The sequence below is a fragment of the Leguminivora glycinivorella genome, chromosome 14 (assembly GCF_023078275.1).
Source record: "Leguminivora glycinivorella isolate SPB_JAAS2020 chromosome 14, LegGlyc_1.1, whole genome shotgun sequence".
Taxonomy (NCBI): domain Eukaryota; kingdom Metazoa; phylum Arthropoda; class Insecta; order Lepidoptera; family Tortricidae; genus Leguminivora; species Leguminivora glycinivorella.
The window spans coordinates 5,357,610-5,374,727 of NC_062984.1; the positions used below are offsets into that span (position 1 = coordinate 5,357,610).

General features: G+C 41.3%; 1 protein-coding gene across 3 annotated transcripts in view; it reads right to left on the reverse strand.

The window, feature by feature from the left end:
* Positions 1 to 17,118, reverse strand: part of LOC125233703 (unconventional myosin-XV-like) — a 124,415-nt gene that overhangs the window by 64,734 nt on the left and 42,563 nt on the right. For all 3 annotated transcript variants that reach the window (XM_048139802.1, XM_048139801.1, XM_048139800.1), the window contains exons 3-8: positions 6,442 to 6,692; positions 5,238 to 6,343; positions 5,003 to 5,166; positions 4,415 to 4,644; positions 3,758 to 3,976; positions 2,892 to 2,980 (exon numbers count right to left, since the gene is read on the reverse strand). In XM_048139802.1, the coding sequence (XP_047995759.1) occupies positions 2,892 to 2,980; positions 3,758 to 3,976; positions 4,415 to 4,644; positions 5,003 to 5,166; positions 5,238 to 6,343; positions 6,442 to 6,692 (2,059 nt within the window). The remainder of the gene's footprint in view (positions 1 to 2,891; positions 2,981 to 3,757; positions 3,977 to 4,414; positions 4,645 to 5,002; positions 5,167 to 5,237; positions 6,344 to 6,441; positions 6,693 to 17,118) is intronic.

Below are 17,118 nucleotides of genomic sequence, written 5' to 3' on the forward strand. Positions count from 1 at the left end.
GCGGAACTCCTCCCGTGGTATCTGACAGCTTGAAGTCTTAATGGAGCACTTTTCTTTTCACATACCGGCTAGCGAAAGCACGAAAAATAATGATTATGTTTTAGATTATTGACAATCATTTGTCTCTGTAATCGTTTCAAACACTTTTTATCACGCATTTTACATTTTTTTCATCGACATCTATTAATTTTCTGGACTTTTTTACGCCGCAGCGTAGTTTGTCGTAAGTCATAACAAAATTACAGATGTTCTTCACTTGATGTTGAACACTTCAGGATTACACAAGGAAATGGTTTTTCGCACTGGACAACGATTCGCGAATGTGAACAGCCCGTGACTGAGCCAATTAATAAACAAAATTATTTATTTATTTATTTATTTATTTATTATTGTTCGGAGAACCAACAGCTATTAATACAGAAAGGTTCAATTAGGTTACAAAAAATAGAAAGTGGATAATCAGCTGGTTTTGAAACCCGTTGTGAAGGATTGATGTGCGCATTACGTTTATTACTAACATGCTTATAAACACGTGGGCATCTAGATAAATGCGATCTTTTAATTATTTATTAGTGAATGTGTTTTTTGAATGTTTATAGTTGCGGCTATATGGAGTATTCAATTTGCGTGAGTTCCGTTTATGATTTATGATAAACAAAACATCAAGCGCCAATTAATAAATTGCAAAATTATGTATAATATATGGTCATTAATACGCAAGACTAAAGTTAGTTATATGTCTGTGTGGTGTGTATGTGTGTGTGATTTCCAATTATTTATTGAAATAAGAATTAGGTACATTAATTATGTTCAAAAAAATTGAGTAACCTACATTACCTAGGGATAAATAGTAGGTTCATATTCACAAACAAAGTAGGTATTGACTATTACCTACTTTGTTTATTAATAAATAAACCTACTATTCCATCAGATGCCATCGCTGACTTTGTACGTAACTTGTAATGTGCATTTTACATGCATATGTTTTTTCATAGGTTTACTTTTAGCCTTTTAGCAATTTATAGCAACACATACGTAAGCATTATAGAACTCATTATGCGAGTTGCAAAAGACAATGATTGTGCTCATTGCACACAATAACAGTGGTGGGTGGATCAATTTGGTTGCAATACATTTTGCATACACGCTGGGCCGCCTACTGCAAGTCCTTTACTTCTCCGAAAGATAATAACTACTTGTAACTCCTGACATCGATCAAGAGAGCTATGGAATTTAGCTTTAGTGCGTTTTCACATTATCCGATCCGATATCGGATGTCGGACCGATATCCCATACATTACAGGCGCCATCTTGGATTTTTTGGATGTGAAAACGGCCTTAGTCGTATTTCGAAAGAGCGCGATTCTAGTTGGCTAAGGTTTAACACCTAAACGGGTATTTTATAGGTAAGTTAAGTAGTACTATTAAACTTATGAGAGAGGTCGCTACTCGCTATTCAGGTGCATAATGAGAATGTTTACTGCTATCGAGTTGGTTGCGACTGTTGCGAGGAGCGGCAAGCCAGTAGGTCTACCGCGTAATACTAGGTATGTCAATTTCTTATCTGCCTTTTTAACCCCCGACGCAAAAACGACGGGGTGTTATAAGTTTGACGTGTCTGTCTGTGTGTGTGTCTCTCTGTTTATCTGTCTGTGTGTGTGTCTGTCTGTGGTATCGTAGCTCCCGAACGGATGAACCGATTTAGATTTTGTTTTGTTTGAAAGCTGAGTTAGTCGGGAGTGTTCTTAGCTACGTTGGGCGAGGGGCAATGATTACTCGCGTCCGCGGGAAGTTTACCTTAGATTCCCCGCACGTGTCCTCTGGGTGGTGCTAAAGAGTAATCAACTCTGGCTGTTGCACTGCACTATCATATACGAGTGTCTCGCAGCAATTAAAATAGAAACGAAACGAATATCAAACACATGAGCACAATGCTGACTGCTCTTAGTCTAGATATTTAAGTAAAGTTTCACGTTCTATGTTTCTATTTTCTAACATGTATGCCATACGAATAAATAAATAAATTAGCTACGTTTCATGAAAATCGGACCACTATGTCGCGGTCGGGGGTTTTTCAAAATTTTAATTTTGTGGTTAGGTTATTATTGCTAGAATATTTTTTGCATAGCGGTCTAACAGTACCGAAATAAACGCATTATAAAACTGTGTTTATCACTTCAGTTTAGAAAATTCCGGGGTAGTGATGAGATAAGTAGGTATTTAAAAAGAAATCATTCATTAGTCATGGGTAGCAAAAAATACTGATGTTTTTCATATTTATGTATTGATTTTTTCCATTCCGTACTGAACATTGCCGTTCTTTCCTGTGAAATTTCTTAAAATATATCCAATTTTCCGCCCCTTGCACATCTGAATCCATTATTAGGGTTAAGGTGGAATTCCAATAGAAAACAGTTAATCATAATTATAGCGCACGGTTGTTTTATGCGATAAACGCAATGCGATTGCCGCACACCCATTTTAATCTTATGACAGCACGGAAATAAGATACTTACTGAAAGAAGCATGAACTTGGACTACTATAAATATTGAAAACCATTGTCGCCAACACGCACACCTCTACTCGGTGTATCGTCCTGGATCGTCCCATTCGTTTCCACTTAAGTTCTTATTAGACCCATCCCATTTTGCCTTCGTCGCCCATTCTTATTTAGTCACTTGTCATTTTCGTCAGTAGTCTTTGATCATATTTGTTGTTTGTCTTATTTTGGCCCATTTTTTTCTAAGCGGAAAACGTGCTAAGCGCTATATCAATTATCCTCCATTCCGTGATCTTATGCGTTCAACGCAAGTCCATCGTATAAAACAACCGAACTCATTAAAGAAATGTTCAACTCGTTACGCACATTACATCATTAAAGGAAACATACCAGCGCCGGTGGGTGGCATCTCGGCCAGTATGGAGTTGCATATCTCCCGGTAGGGCGTGGAGCGCGCTGGGGTCGACTTCAGCAAGTACCTGGAACAGCCATTATGGCGTTAACATACCGCTTGGGTCCGGCAGACGGCACACATTCTTGTGGTGTAACGCAGGTTGCAAGGGATGACGTAATATTTATTATTACTTTATGAGTTCATTGGTATTAATAAAATGCAGTTAAGGCGTCCGTGTGGTGATGGGTTATGAATTTCACCACCCCCTTTCTTCCCGTGGGTGTCGTAGAAGTTGACTGTGGAATATGGGTTAAATTGTGGCGTAGGCGAGATGCTGGCAACCTGTCACTGCAATGTCACAATTTGGATTTCTTTCTACCCCTTTTTGCCAAGAGTGGCACTGAAACTTAGTAGTTCATGTGCTCTGCATACCCCTTTATGGGATACAGGCGTGATTATATATATGCATGTAGAAGATAATCATCGACAGAGGGTCTTTACAAAATTTTGCCAAGCAGTGAAGCAGAACACATGTTTTGGATAGGTTATCAAAATTTCTAGAAGAATACCTAAGTGGAATAAGTGGAATTACAGGATTAACAAATCGAATCCTAAGCGGGTTGTAGATAAAATTTACGGCCAAAAATTGAAACAGAACGGCTACAGGAAATTTGACAACAGTAAAATCAGGAGACCTAAGAATCTGAATGCCACACTGAACTGCCACGAACCAGGAATATTATGGCCACAGGAATTTTGACAACAGTAACCTAAGAAGGTTCTGAAACTCCGCAGTTCTTCGTAGCCCTTTGCTCAGGTGAGACTAAGAAGTTTGTTATTCGACACAAGAGAAGACACTCACCGGTATCTATCAACGAAGTTCTGGAAGGGTATCCTGATGGGGTACCCAGTCTGCCGGATTTTAATGGTGTCCAGCATGCCAGTATACCGGAGCTGGGCCAGCACACAGGGCATGTCGAACCTCATGGGCGACTTGTCGGTGTTGGGCTTGATGCAGCGCACGAACCAGGGGTTGCAGCGCGACATGGAGTCCAGCAGCTGGTGCAGGCTGTCGGAGAACCTGGAGTGGAGGGTTACGGTTAAACTCTGGAAATACAATTCTGTAAACATTTTTGAAAGGTAATAGAGAACAATCGCTCGCAAAAAAGCTGACGTTTCTTTTCCACGTAATATGTGTACGGAATTACAGGCAAGGCAATTCCCCTGCTTATTTTCCGCAAAATTTGCGGCCATGGCTTGCGGACCTAACTTCTTCATCCAGAAGTGCCGTATTGTAAATATTGGGATGACAATTGCAATGGTTATTTTAAATAACCCTCTAATATATAGATAATAGTAATAGAAAGCCTATCGAAGCTTTTGAAGCTAAGATATTTTCGTTTGCCATTTCATCAGTGTTCCCATAGGAATATTCCACAGACTGAAAGTCGCTCTTGGGTAAGTATGACAAGTGAGAACTATACTAAGTATATTAGGGTTGTAGGCTCTCTTGACTCACCTGGCAGCGACTGTGGGCGTCCTCGGCTTCATGGTGACGAATCGTCCATTGGCACCCCGCGGCAGTGTCTTATTCGCGTCATGCTGCGCCCGCAATTGCGCGCTCATCTCTGCCACCAGAGGAACCTCACTGGAGCACAGCAACTCTAGCACATCCCCGCGCAACGCATCCCTGTTCTTGTCCAGGAATCCCTCCACGTTGTACCACACCTGGCCCGCGTAGTGCTTCACCTGCATCGGACAAATGACTGATTAAGACACGGTGAAAATGATGTAAAACTATTACATAATGTTTATAAACAATTTTCAATGACTGTAAATAGATTGAGCCATGACATCAAATTTATAAACATTATCCGCCTATCCAATAGTGAAATATGAGGGCACACTATGGTGTCTAAACTACTTATTTAGAGATTGGTATATTTGAAATGCATATTAAAATTCTAATTTACTCACATTATGCAAATGAAATTATACTTTATCTAACTGAGGTTTCTAGTGAAAAGTCGTAACTTGAACCATTAATGCATTGAAACTGGTTAGAGGATTAACGATGATAAATAAATAGTTAAGTATGAGTACTTACGCCAAATTCGCTCGCTCCCAGTCTGGGCCTCGAGTACAGTTCGTTGAGAGCGTGGTTGTAATGGCACTTTTCCAAGAAGGATGCGTCGGACGCGCGCGGGAAGTTGCTCTCATCATCCAGCAGGTGTAGGATGCCCACTGGCTTCTTGCTCAGAAGCTGTATCACTGCAAATACAATTAAAATAAGAATAATATCCTCCTGAGAATAAATCTCGAATCAGAGAAACAATGCCTACCTGGAGAGTTGTCGTTCCACGCGAGATTTGACCACTCCAACCTTTCTTTCTGATATTCCTGCTGCTCTAATTTGAAAATATGCTTGTTGAAATAGTGCTGCAGCGTTTCGTTCGCAAAGTTTATGCATAATTGCTCGAATGAGTTCTCTTCCAGGTCTTCGAAGCCGAAGATATCGAGGAGAGAAATTCGGTGTGCGTCGTGCAGGCCCGCTCGGTGCACGATCGAGTTGATTCGGAGGACCAGCCAATTGAATAAGGACGAGTATAGGGCTTTAGCGAACGCGTCTCTCGCGTCTAAAGCTTGGTCGATCGGTAATGGCGACCTCATACGCTCAGCGCGGGCTGCAGTCACCCGGGTAGTCAGGGCCCTAGCCATAGCTTCCGCAGGCACCTTTAAAAGATGTGCCGCCCAACGCACCTCCGCTCCGCCACCTAACTGCACACCCTCTTGACCGTGTCGAAGCTGTCTTCTATGAAAATAAACATTTCCTAAGTGAAGAACAGCTGCTAATACTCTGATAATGTCTTCTCGTTCGGCGTCCCCAATACCGAGCACTTGCATGGCACCACAAAGAGCAGACCAGTCGGCGCCAGCGCCCGCTCCACCTGAATCGCCTCCTTGATTCAAATAAAAATAATGCTCAGCAGACAAAAGACCTCTAGCTTTCCTTTGCTCCTCGTCTAAACCAGCGAGTAGCTCGTAAAACACGTGATAATTTCTTTCGCCAGGGGACTGTGTGACTATTCTCGACTTTTCAAGTAAATAATGCGCTACTCGCGCGCCGGCCAACGCGCCGTCTTTGAAATACAGTTCTAGAAGTTTTCCGAATCGACTAGAATTGTGGTTTTTTGGTGTTCTAGCGTTTCCGAAGGCCTCTAGCAGCGGTGCCGCCTCGAGGATCTGTTCTGAAACGGGCGCTCTGCCTGGTGGGGCAGGGGCGACAGCAGCGAGGAACTGTACTGCTAGCTTGGTGGATTCCGTCTTGCCCGCGCCGGACTCGCCGGATATGAGAATGGCCTGCGGATGCGGCAGAGATGCGCGCGCAGCCGCGGCTATGGCAAACAGGTGTGGGGGGAGATCGCCCAGGGCTTCCGCTGCGTGGTACCTGGAAGACACGATCAATTAAACGTGTGACGTATGTAATTAGGGGCAATAGTCAAACAGCAAGTTCGATGTGTGTAAAAATAATCTCTTAGTTGTTACCTCCTTGCAGTCTGCAGTCCATACAGCGCATCCACGGGCCGGTACGGGTTGACGGCGACCAGTATGGAGCCGGCGTAGGTGTAGATGAGCCCCTGCTCGTAGCGCAGCTTGAGGTTCCAGAGCAGCGCGGCCTCGTGCAGGTCGTGCAGCCGCGTCATGTCCTCCACGCCGGTGGGGCCCAGCTCCTCGCGCGGCCACACCGGGTCGCCCTCCTCCTCGCCTGTCCCCATTTGGAGGGCGAAGGTTTGGGGCTGTGGAGAGAAAATATACATTAGAGATATACAACAGATTAGGGCAATGGTGGAAAAAAGACGGCCGCGGGCCAGTCGGGCGATCTACGGCCCTCCGCCGTTCCTTCAAAATAGTGTGTGATACGGCCCCGGCCTACACTCTACTCTAGTAAAAATGCATTTTGGTGTAAATATGGCCCTCCTCTAAAAGTCCTTTAAATGTTGGCCCCTAACGAAAAGAGTTTGCCGACCACTGGATTAGGGATTATTTCAAAAATATTTATTTAAAAACGATAAATGATCCCAAAGACCATGGAAATAAAGTGTGCTGTTTCTTTTTTTTTTTAATAAGACCGCCTGTTGTTTTACCTCATCTTAAGTTGCTACTCTAGTAGTAGGTTTACTTACTGTATTATTTCTGTATTGCGGTGTGCAATATGCATAGAGATAGCCATAGTGCGCTGAAATTAAAGTAAGTATAAAATGTATCCTGTTTTTGTTAGGCAACTTGCTCTGAAAGAATCATGCACAACGAAGACCAATGCCATATAAAACGCACGCGTGCATTATTATCACATGCATGCTAATTGCTTAACGCCGTTGAAAACAATTGAAATGTTACGATATTCCTATATTCTAGGAAGTCTTAACATTCCGTTTTGTAATTTCGTCGTAATTTTGTATGTTGTATGGCTTTGTAGCCGGCAGTGGAAGAATATGCGCGAAAACTAGTTTTACTTAACTGTTTCGCAACTGACATGAATTAAGACAAAACCGCACATAGAAGCCATGGGAACTAGAATTTTAATTTTCGTATGATAGCATCTTCCCATCCCATGTTATGTAAAGAATGCCAATTCTAATTATCCAAGACTGTGAAAGTCATCAAAATATTAATTGGACCAGATTTATTACGAAGACTCTTCACTCTCGATTATTGTGCAAGTTTAAATTAAATTAAACGCGTTACAATTTCCTACTGGCTTACTTCTAAGGAGTAAGTTGCCAAACGGCATAAAAATGCAACCAGACGTAAAATCACGCTCGCAGGCTGTAAACCATAACTGTGACATAACATAATGACTGCTGCACAATTGTATCAGCCATCTTTCGTGACCCGGCCATTTCGCTTTCAAGCTCATTCAAATTACGCTATGTTCATTGTCGGTTTGATTCGCACCTTCGGCGAGCGCTCGCGTGCTCGCGACGTAATGAAGTGGACAGCTGGCTGACAGCCGGCGGGAAGTGTGTCGTGGTACCAGCTTGCAAATTGCTTAGTCGCATATTAGATTACGTTGCGTTGTCGTGGCCGAGTAGGCTCTAATAATGAGCCAGCGCCGCGGTACAGTTAGGTGACCTTCGATCGACGGTTAAGTTAATGATACAAATGCATTAAACTATTCAGTGCGATCTGAAAGTTATGTTAAACGTTTTATAATGGTTCAGGTGATTCTAACTAGATTCTAGAATTTTGCTGAGATGTAAGTGGCCTTGATTAGACTGGTTTTATCTCGGGATATCACGCAACTTGCTGTAGATTCTGTAGAAATGCGCCCTCAAGCTGTCTATTAAAAAAATCCAGACATGCAATTGCTAAGTATTTACAAGGTTAATAAGCGATATAAAAATATGATGATTGCTTGTGTATTGTATTCTACATATAATCCATACTAATATTACTGTTTACTCTGTCAAATTATGGAATTCATTGCCACCTCCCCTTTGACAGTGTCAATCGGTCGCATCGCTAAAATCGAATTTAAAAAAGTTATGGCTTTCGGACGCATCTTAATCTAAAAGATGTTTGCGGTTACGTTGTAGGTTGTGTATGTATGTAGGGTAGTCATAAAACTGTATAATAATCAAATTAGGTAACTAACGAACCTACCCGAGAAATGAAAATTTTCTCGTTGAGCTCACTGATTTTCCCGCCATTTCGTCTTTTACATGTTATGTGTTTAATTTTTTCATGTTGCTTTTAAGAATATTAGGCCCGGCCAGCGATTCGACGGAGCCCCGCTATGCGGGGCTCCTATTTCTGCTCTGAATGACACAAGGTAACTAACGAACCTACCCGAGAAATGAAAATTTTCTCGTTGGGCTCACTGATTTTCCCGCCATTTCGTCTTTTACATGTTATGTGTTTTATTATTTCATGTTGCTTTTAAAAGTATTACGCCCCGCCAGCGATTCGACGGAGCCTCGCTATGCGGGGCTCCTATTTTTGCTCTGAATGACACAAGGTAACTAGCGAACCTAGCTGAGAAATGAGGATTAAAATACTCAATGAGCTCACTGATTTTCCCGCCATTTCTTCCTTTGCATGCTGATTTTTGTAGTATTCGGCTTCGTCAACGAGTAGAAGGGGTATAATTATGTATAACGTATTTATTTATATGATATAACGTCTATATTGCTGTAGTTTGTAGGTTAGGTATAGGTTTAGCTTAGGAACGTCTACCATCTCCAATTCTCCTTTAAATGCTCTAAGGTTAACTGGAAGAAATCCCTTAATGGGATAAGTTCGCCTTTGTACAAATGATGTGTGTGTTCTTTTTTTCTTTAAGTACTGTGTGTGTTCTTATCTTTGTACAATAAAGTGTATTACTACTACTACTACTACTACTACTAATAGTATAAATGGGAAAGTGTGTGTGTCTGTTTGTTTGTCCGTCTTTCACGGCAAAACGGAGCGACGAATTGTCGTGATTTTTTAAGTGGAGATATTAGCAGGGATGGAAAGTGACATCTTAGGCTACTTTTTGTCTCTTTCTAACGCGAGCGAAGCCGTGGGCAAAAGCTAGTATAATATAATATAAATTTGCTATGCTAGGAGATCTGCACAGGCAAAGTGCAACATAATTGCTAGGTATACTTAGCATCTATAGGTGTACTGTACCTACTTACTTGTAGGGCCAAGTGAAGGTCGTTCTTAGACATAATTAGAAACACTATTCACACAAATGGCAATCGCACTACAAGACGTACCTATTGTTTAACTAGAACAAGGCCATAAACAATGTAGTGTAAATAAGTCTAATTACATTTCGCACTAGCACATCCAGGCACAGGTCCCGGAGCCGCCGCACCGCCGCAGGCCGCCGACGGTGGCGGCTTGGCGCGCTTGGCAATCTAGCGCTTGCCGATCTTGGCAAGCTTGGCATTGTTGGCATTTTGGCGCTCGGCGCCACCGGCGCGCTATGCCGGCTCAGCTGCCGGCGAGAGATACGCGGGAGCCGGCATGTCGAGTCGCATGAGGTGCACGAGAGAGAGCTGAAGGATTCTGGGGAGCTGCGTGGCGTTGGGGCGAAGCGAACACGCATCGGCTTTCGTTACAGTATTACACTCAAAATATGTTCACTTTCAAAACACATTCTTGATTAGATTGCAATATAGTTATATCCACCAATAAGTACACGAAAGGTCGACGTGAGAGGCCAAATAGTTACTCAAAAGGTTTGTAGGTTCCGCATCATCCTAATTTGAAACACTCTTGAACACATTTCACGGCACATTCTTTAGTCAATCCTTGGTAACTTCAAACACATAGGTCAGGGCTAAACGCGCTTTATCTGACGCGGCGGAACACTCAAAACGAAGGTTTACGGTCTCGTATTCTGTACATTTTTCAACACAGCATCTCAGTAAATGCAGTCCACAAGTGGCCCGCTCGGAAGCTGGTTACAGAACTGTTAGCTCGGAGGAGTAACGGGCCGCGGACCAGTCGAGGGTAGCTCGGCGTTAGATGGACATTTGGACTATATGCGTTTACTGCGCAAACCGGTGCCTTTAATCAGTGGAATGTTGAAATTGCAGTTTTATTAGATCGTTTACTACCGGATTCGAGAAGTGTTGCCGTTAATACTAAGCTAGCAAGTTGGCAGCGGCTTTGACTGCCCCGCCGGTGCAAATATGCAAATGTTATTTCAAAATTATGACATTTACTTAATCCTCGAGTAGGCAGGGCTAACAAAATCGTTGTAAACTTCACTTGATCTAGTTGATCTGACTGTGAGAAGTGGGATATTGGACTCATTAAGTTTTGAAAAGTTTTTTTCCTATAAAACATCTACGTACCTGTCTGTATTAGGTACTTCACAGAGCCTATGATAAAGAAGTATGTGCACATACAATCACACCTGTATTCCATAAAGGGTAGGCAGAGCACATGCAACTCCTCAAGTTTCAGTGCCACTCGAGGCAAATAAGGGGTTGAAAGAAAACGAAATTGTGACATTGCAGTGACAGCTTGCCAATGCAGCCTCTCGCCTACGCCACAATTTAACCCATATCCCACAATCGACTTCTACGACACCCGATAAAGAAGTCTTACGGTAAATCTCTACTTTCTCATAAATAACTTATCAAAGGTCCAGACAGCTTCGGTTGTTTACCAATGTCGAACATGTTGAAGCAAAGATTACGCAAAGCTTTTCAACCTGCTGCGGTTGAACTCGACAGATAAATGGCCCTGGCACCTTTTAATCAAACTTTTATCCGATTACCATCTAAACCCACGTCGTTAATATGTTTACGCCTTTACGAATCATCGCTAACATTAATCAAGTACCTAATGAGTGAACAAAATCTTAATGAAAACATGTTAAAGATAAATTTAAGATAGTCGCAGTCATCTGTAAATAGCAAAAATAAATGATTTGATTTTGTAAAGCTCAGAAATCCTTGGTCTCTACTTTACTCCCGATTTATCCCAACTTTTTTTATGAAATAGGAGGAAAGCGAACAGACAGGTCGCCTGAGTGCGTTTTCACATTATCCGATCCGATGTCGGATGTCGGACCGATATCCCATACTAGTCCGTTGCTTCTGGAAAGTTATGTATGAAAATGTTGGCATAATTAATGGAAGATTTTTTTTGATTGGGATATGTACATTACAGGCCGAAGTTATTTTTCATTAACCCTCCCCATCCCTCCCCCCTCTGCGTCACCCCTCTTCCCCCCTTAAATAGCCGAAAATGCGGTTTTTCGCGATTTCTGACAAAACCGTTGTAGATACAGAAAAAGCGTGTAGGAAAAAAGTAATCCTTGATAAATTTACTACAAATCGTTGATTGACACTTTGGTTCTAGCACTTATAGGTTTCGCGTGATCCATCACGAAAGTTGGTCCTTTACTGCAATTTTCTTTAGTGAATGTTAAGTTTTCTCCCAAATTACTTACGAAATCTGTTTGATATTACTAAAATATTATAAACTGAAAATGAATTTCAGGGGGAAAAATCACTACCATGGGTGGGACTTGAACTCACGGCTACTGGATTGATACTCCAGGGCTCTACCAACAGCTACCAAAAGCTCATCCCCAGTCATAGATACACTATATAGATCAATGGTACTCCTAGCGACTACTACTGTGAAAATATTACGTCTTAAATAGTTACTGGAATTCCAAGACGTATTGGAAATTCCACCCATGGTAGTGATTTTTCCCCCTTAATTTTATTTTAGTCATGAGTTACAATATTTTAGTTATATCAAACAAATTTCGACGATTTCGTATGCATTTTGGGCGAAAACTTAACATTCACTAAAGAAGATTGCAGCAAAGGACCAACTTTCGTGACGGATCACGCGTAAACTATAAGTGCTAGAACCAAAGTGTTAATGAATGATTTGTAGTAAATTTATTAAGGATTACTTCGTTCCTATGCGCTTTTTCTGTATCTTCAACAGTTTTGTCAGAAATCGAGAAAAACCGCATTTTCGGCACTTTAAGGGAGGGTAGAGGGGTGACGCAGAGGAGGGAGGAGTGGGGGAGTAAAAAACCGGCCAAGTGCGAGTCGGGGGAGGGTTGATATAAAAATAACTTCGGTCTATAACGTACATATTTCAATTTAAAAAAACCTTCCATTAATTATGCCGTAATTTTAGCTAATTTCCCCCTGCTATACATTACAGGCGCCATCTTGGATTTTTTCCATTGAAATCTTTCCGACATCCGATATCGGATCGGATAATGTGAAAACGGCCTAATGGTAAGCGATCACTATCCCAACGCTAAAGCCTGACCAGAAATATATGATTAATTACACTACACGCCATGGTGCGATAACAGCGCCCTCTTGACAATAGACACATCGTCACTACTTTGAAAAAATCTCGTATCTCACGCTGCTCCTCAAAGTTAAAACGCAGTAAGTCTATATGCATTCCATACATACTTACTACAATTTTCTTTTCACTGACAGACGAAGATACAAGTTTTTTTAAAAGTAGTGACGACATATTTCTTGCCAGGCTTTAAATCATTTCGTGACCCGAGTCTTCATGATTCGCCTAAAGAACCTATACCTGCACTACAACGAATCGAATTGTCAGAAAACAAATAAATATTTAAAGAGGATCTAAAGACGTGTTTTGTTCCTTTGTAGCTCTAAGCGATGCGGACAACGGACGTACGGACGGAAAGGCACGCAGCCCAGCATACTAAGTGGCACTACAATGAATCATTAGAGTGTTTGTACAGGCGGACTCCATACCTACATAGTTTGTAAGTCATCGTTCTAATTAGCGCTTGGCTAGCGTACCTGACAATGGTAACCATTATTTATGATTTGCTTTTCGACCAGCACTGATTTTCTTCCTAATAATGTTTTTGACAACCAGTCCTGATCCTTCGGATTTGAATTGTGATGGTAAGGACATTTATTTGTGTGATGAGCACAATTATTTGTCAAGGATGTTTAATAATTATTATATTTATCGTTGTCAGTGTTCACAAGTTCTACAACAAAGACAAGCTTTCTTGAGCTTACAATAATACTCAGTCTATATTTGGTATAAGGTACTATTTATCTACATGTAAGTACAGCCCGCTGCTAAGTGCATTGCATATGCCTATCACCTCTATGAATGGAATTAATTCATAAAGTGCTAATGCCAGTTGTAGTATTTTTATAGTCACATTTACTATTAAGTAGTAGATATAAATTGCAGTAAAATTTACGTTCAATTATAGGCCAAACTCTGATACGATCATAATATTGTGAAGCATTTGCAATGTAATTGCAGTTTGTTTTGTAACTTATCATTGCGTGCTAGACATTTAATGGATAGACGATAGCAAATAAATTAATTCAGTTCGTCAGCTCAAAATTGATTGTAACGTAACGCTCACGTGCAGAAAAAACAAGCCATCTTTTATCACCCTTTTTATCAAGGGGGAAAATGCATTCCGAGTCGAGTGGTTAGTCTGTAACAGACCTTGTTTCGATAACCCAGTAACGGGAGAGGAAAGTGGATATGTTCAAATCTCACGAACTAAACCCCTGGGGTGTTCCAGGGTTTCGGGATCACGGTCGTAGACCTCCGTTAGTCTGACACCGCCCTAACCTAACCCAACATAGTACTAGTCAACCAAATAGCATGTTTGTTCGCTGAGTCAGCCGCTCTCTTGGAAAATGCACATTCCAGCCTTGAAGCGGACCTAGACGTGCCGGCGTCAAAAGTATGTAAACATTCATTGCACTCAATATCTGGCAAGGTAACAAATGTTTACATCGATGTGTAAGTAAAATTATCAGCAAAGCTAGCACATGATTGCAGCGAAAGTATCTCGCCGCGACATAGAATAGATCACACGTGTTTATCTGAGTGTATTAATGAGTTGATAATAATAACATAAGGACGGGTAGTCTATGGCGCAGCGAAATTCTGTTGTGCCAATCAATAATGCGCTAGCCGAAAATGGGTTTGATTTTGAACTGACCTTTTATGCTAATATGATTTGGTAGAACTTCGAAATGTCCAAAATAGAATGATAAACCGTTTATGTTATGATTGTTATGAATTATGAACGTAGGTAGAGAAAAGGGATAACCAATTGGCTTTATTAGTAAAGGAAAGGATATGATATGCGATAGCTACTTGGCTAAAATGGCTAACCTCCAGGTCAGTCTTTTCATCACACTGTGCTAATAGTGCGAGGCCGAAAAATGGCATGTCTCGATCTCAGCATCGTCTGCAATCAACAACACTATTGTACCTGTTTTTGTACGATTGCGGTGCCGGTGTATTGTGGATATTATGGATAGGATACAACTTGTATCTCCTCATCTGTTACTACATACATACAAGAGCTAAGTTATACTAATATCGTGTCTGAAATCGTGTCGAAACCGCAAAAAAAAACCTTCAAGAGTAGCATTTAATGATAATCGCTAGCATTGTTTCCTCATTCGAAGCCTTTTATAAATATTACACGCGATGTGACGAAATACTCATAAAGACTTATAGAGCACTATAGTTTTTGCCCGCGGCTTCGCTCGCGTTAGAAAGAGACAAAAAGTAGCCTATGTCACTGTCCATCCCTTCAACTATCTCCTATTCGTCTCTGTCGCTCCGTTTTGCCGTGAAAGACGGAAAAACAAACAGACACACACACTTTCCCATTTATAATATTAGTATGGATTCAAGGTATCTAGCAGTGGCGTGGCGTGAAAATTTTCGTTGATAAAGCCGGAGCGGTTTTCGGGATCTGTTTTGTATGAACTTCTACAGATACTGGAGAATTTTAGGGCATCGAGTTGTATCGACGCCCGTCACTGGTATCTAGTACCTACCTACCACTGAACTGACACCACACAGATAATCTAATCATGCCAGTAAATGGCTTTATACATGACGCCGACTACCGTTGCATAGGCTAGGCGCTCGTCATTTGTTTATAACATTTGACAGTCATCTCATAGTTCTCATAGGGACAGGGGCATGGCTTACGTGACTTGTACTTCAATTGTGTCTCCAGGCGGTTTAGCACAGTTTGCGCTCTCGCGCGCGAATCTATACTTGAAGTCGCGCTAGATGTACGTGTATGGACTCGCGCGCGAGACCGCAAGGTATGCTAGAGCGCCTGGATGGAGTAAATAGCGTCCTATCCATACATAATCAAATCAGCCGAACTGATATTTTCACTTCTTCTTTTACTATAATCCTGCATTAAAGGTTACATAGCAGCGGTCGCCCCGACCTTGCGTCGGTCATGCTGCGTTGCCAACCCCGGCCGTCGGCCTCGCGAAAGGCACACGTTGGTTCTTGGTTCGTAGATAGTTAGATACGTTTATATAACCTGTCCAACTCGTGTCGTGACCGATAAACTAACACTTACTGCAATTTTGTGTTATAACTGTTAACACTTTTACTTTACCAAAATTGTTGGAATTGTTGATTTCATGATAGTTACATTACTTGGAATCAATTTGGAATCAAAATTATAGTGTACGTAACTAGTCGCTCAGACACCTAATAGGTACTTTTAATAGGCTTCTTTTTTTGTTTTCATAATAGTTTTCGAATGCCACAAAACTTAACTCATTTCAACTATATTCAAGCATTTATTCGCCGTGGGTGTCGTAGAGGGCGACTATGGGATATGGGTTAAATTGTGGCGTAGGTGAGAGGCTGGCAACCTGTCACTGCAATGTCACAGTTTAGTTTTCTTTCAACCCCTTATTTGCCAAGAGTGGCACTGAAGCTTTTTCATGTGTTCTGCCTACCCCTTTATGGGATACAGGCGTGATTTTATGTATGTATGTTATTCGCAGAATCCTGCTTTGTTATCTACTTATAGTTTTTACGCGTATACACGGTCAGATAATAATTCATTAGGTAACTAATGATATTTGATATATTTGGTAACTATTGAAATGTCATTTTAAAATTTTATTTAATTTCTTCTTGATATGTCTAGGCACGCTTGAATTTTGATGAGGCCAGACAATTATTTCAAGAAATATAATGATAAATTAAAAAAAAAAAACATTTATTCAGTAAGTAGGCCACAGGGGCACTTGTACATGTCAACATTGCAATAAATAATACGGATTCAACAAAATTCAAAAGCTACTTTAAATTTAAAATTAAACATACATTTCTTGGCCACTGCGCCAGTGCCACGCCACACCATATGGGTACATTTGGGTAAACATTACATCAGTTTGACCCATTAAAACACGTCTCAGCTCTCTAGTTCTCTATTATATTTATTCAATTGTTAGCGACAATATTTATCTTTCCCATCGCCCACAGTTCGATCTACGATAGCTTGTGATTGAGAACAGCCACTGACAACACGTTTCATAACACATCACGCAACGAACGTGATTTACCCTAACACATACACACACTCACACACACTTATTTTATTGCCTAGTTTAACCAATAATGTTTCTTCTGACTATTGTGTACCTCTATAAAGTTAATTCTTGATTTTTGGTGAAATGGTGTCTGTTATGCGCTTAATTAAACACGATTATGGAAATGTTATTTTTAAACTTTTGTCTTCAGTTGTCTAAGAAAGGGTTTACCAAAAGCCTCCGCCACACATAAAGCGTTTTGATAACGTAGCGTTAGCGGAGCGCAATGATAGCGGTGCGCCGGACGAACGCTGGCGTTCCGCTCGCAATCCGCGCGCATTCCGCTCGCAAT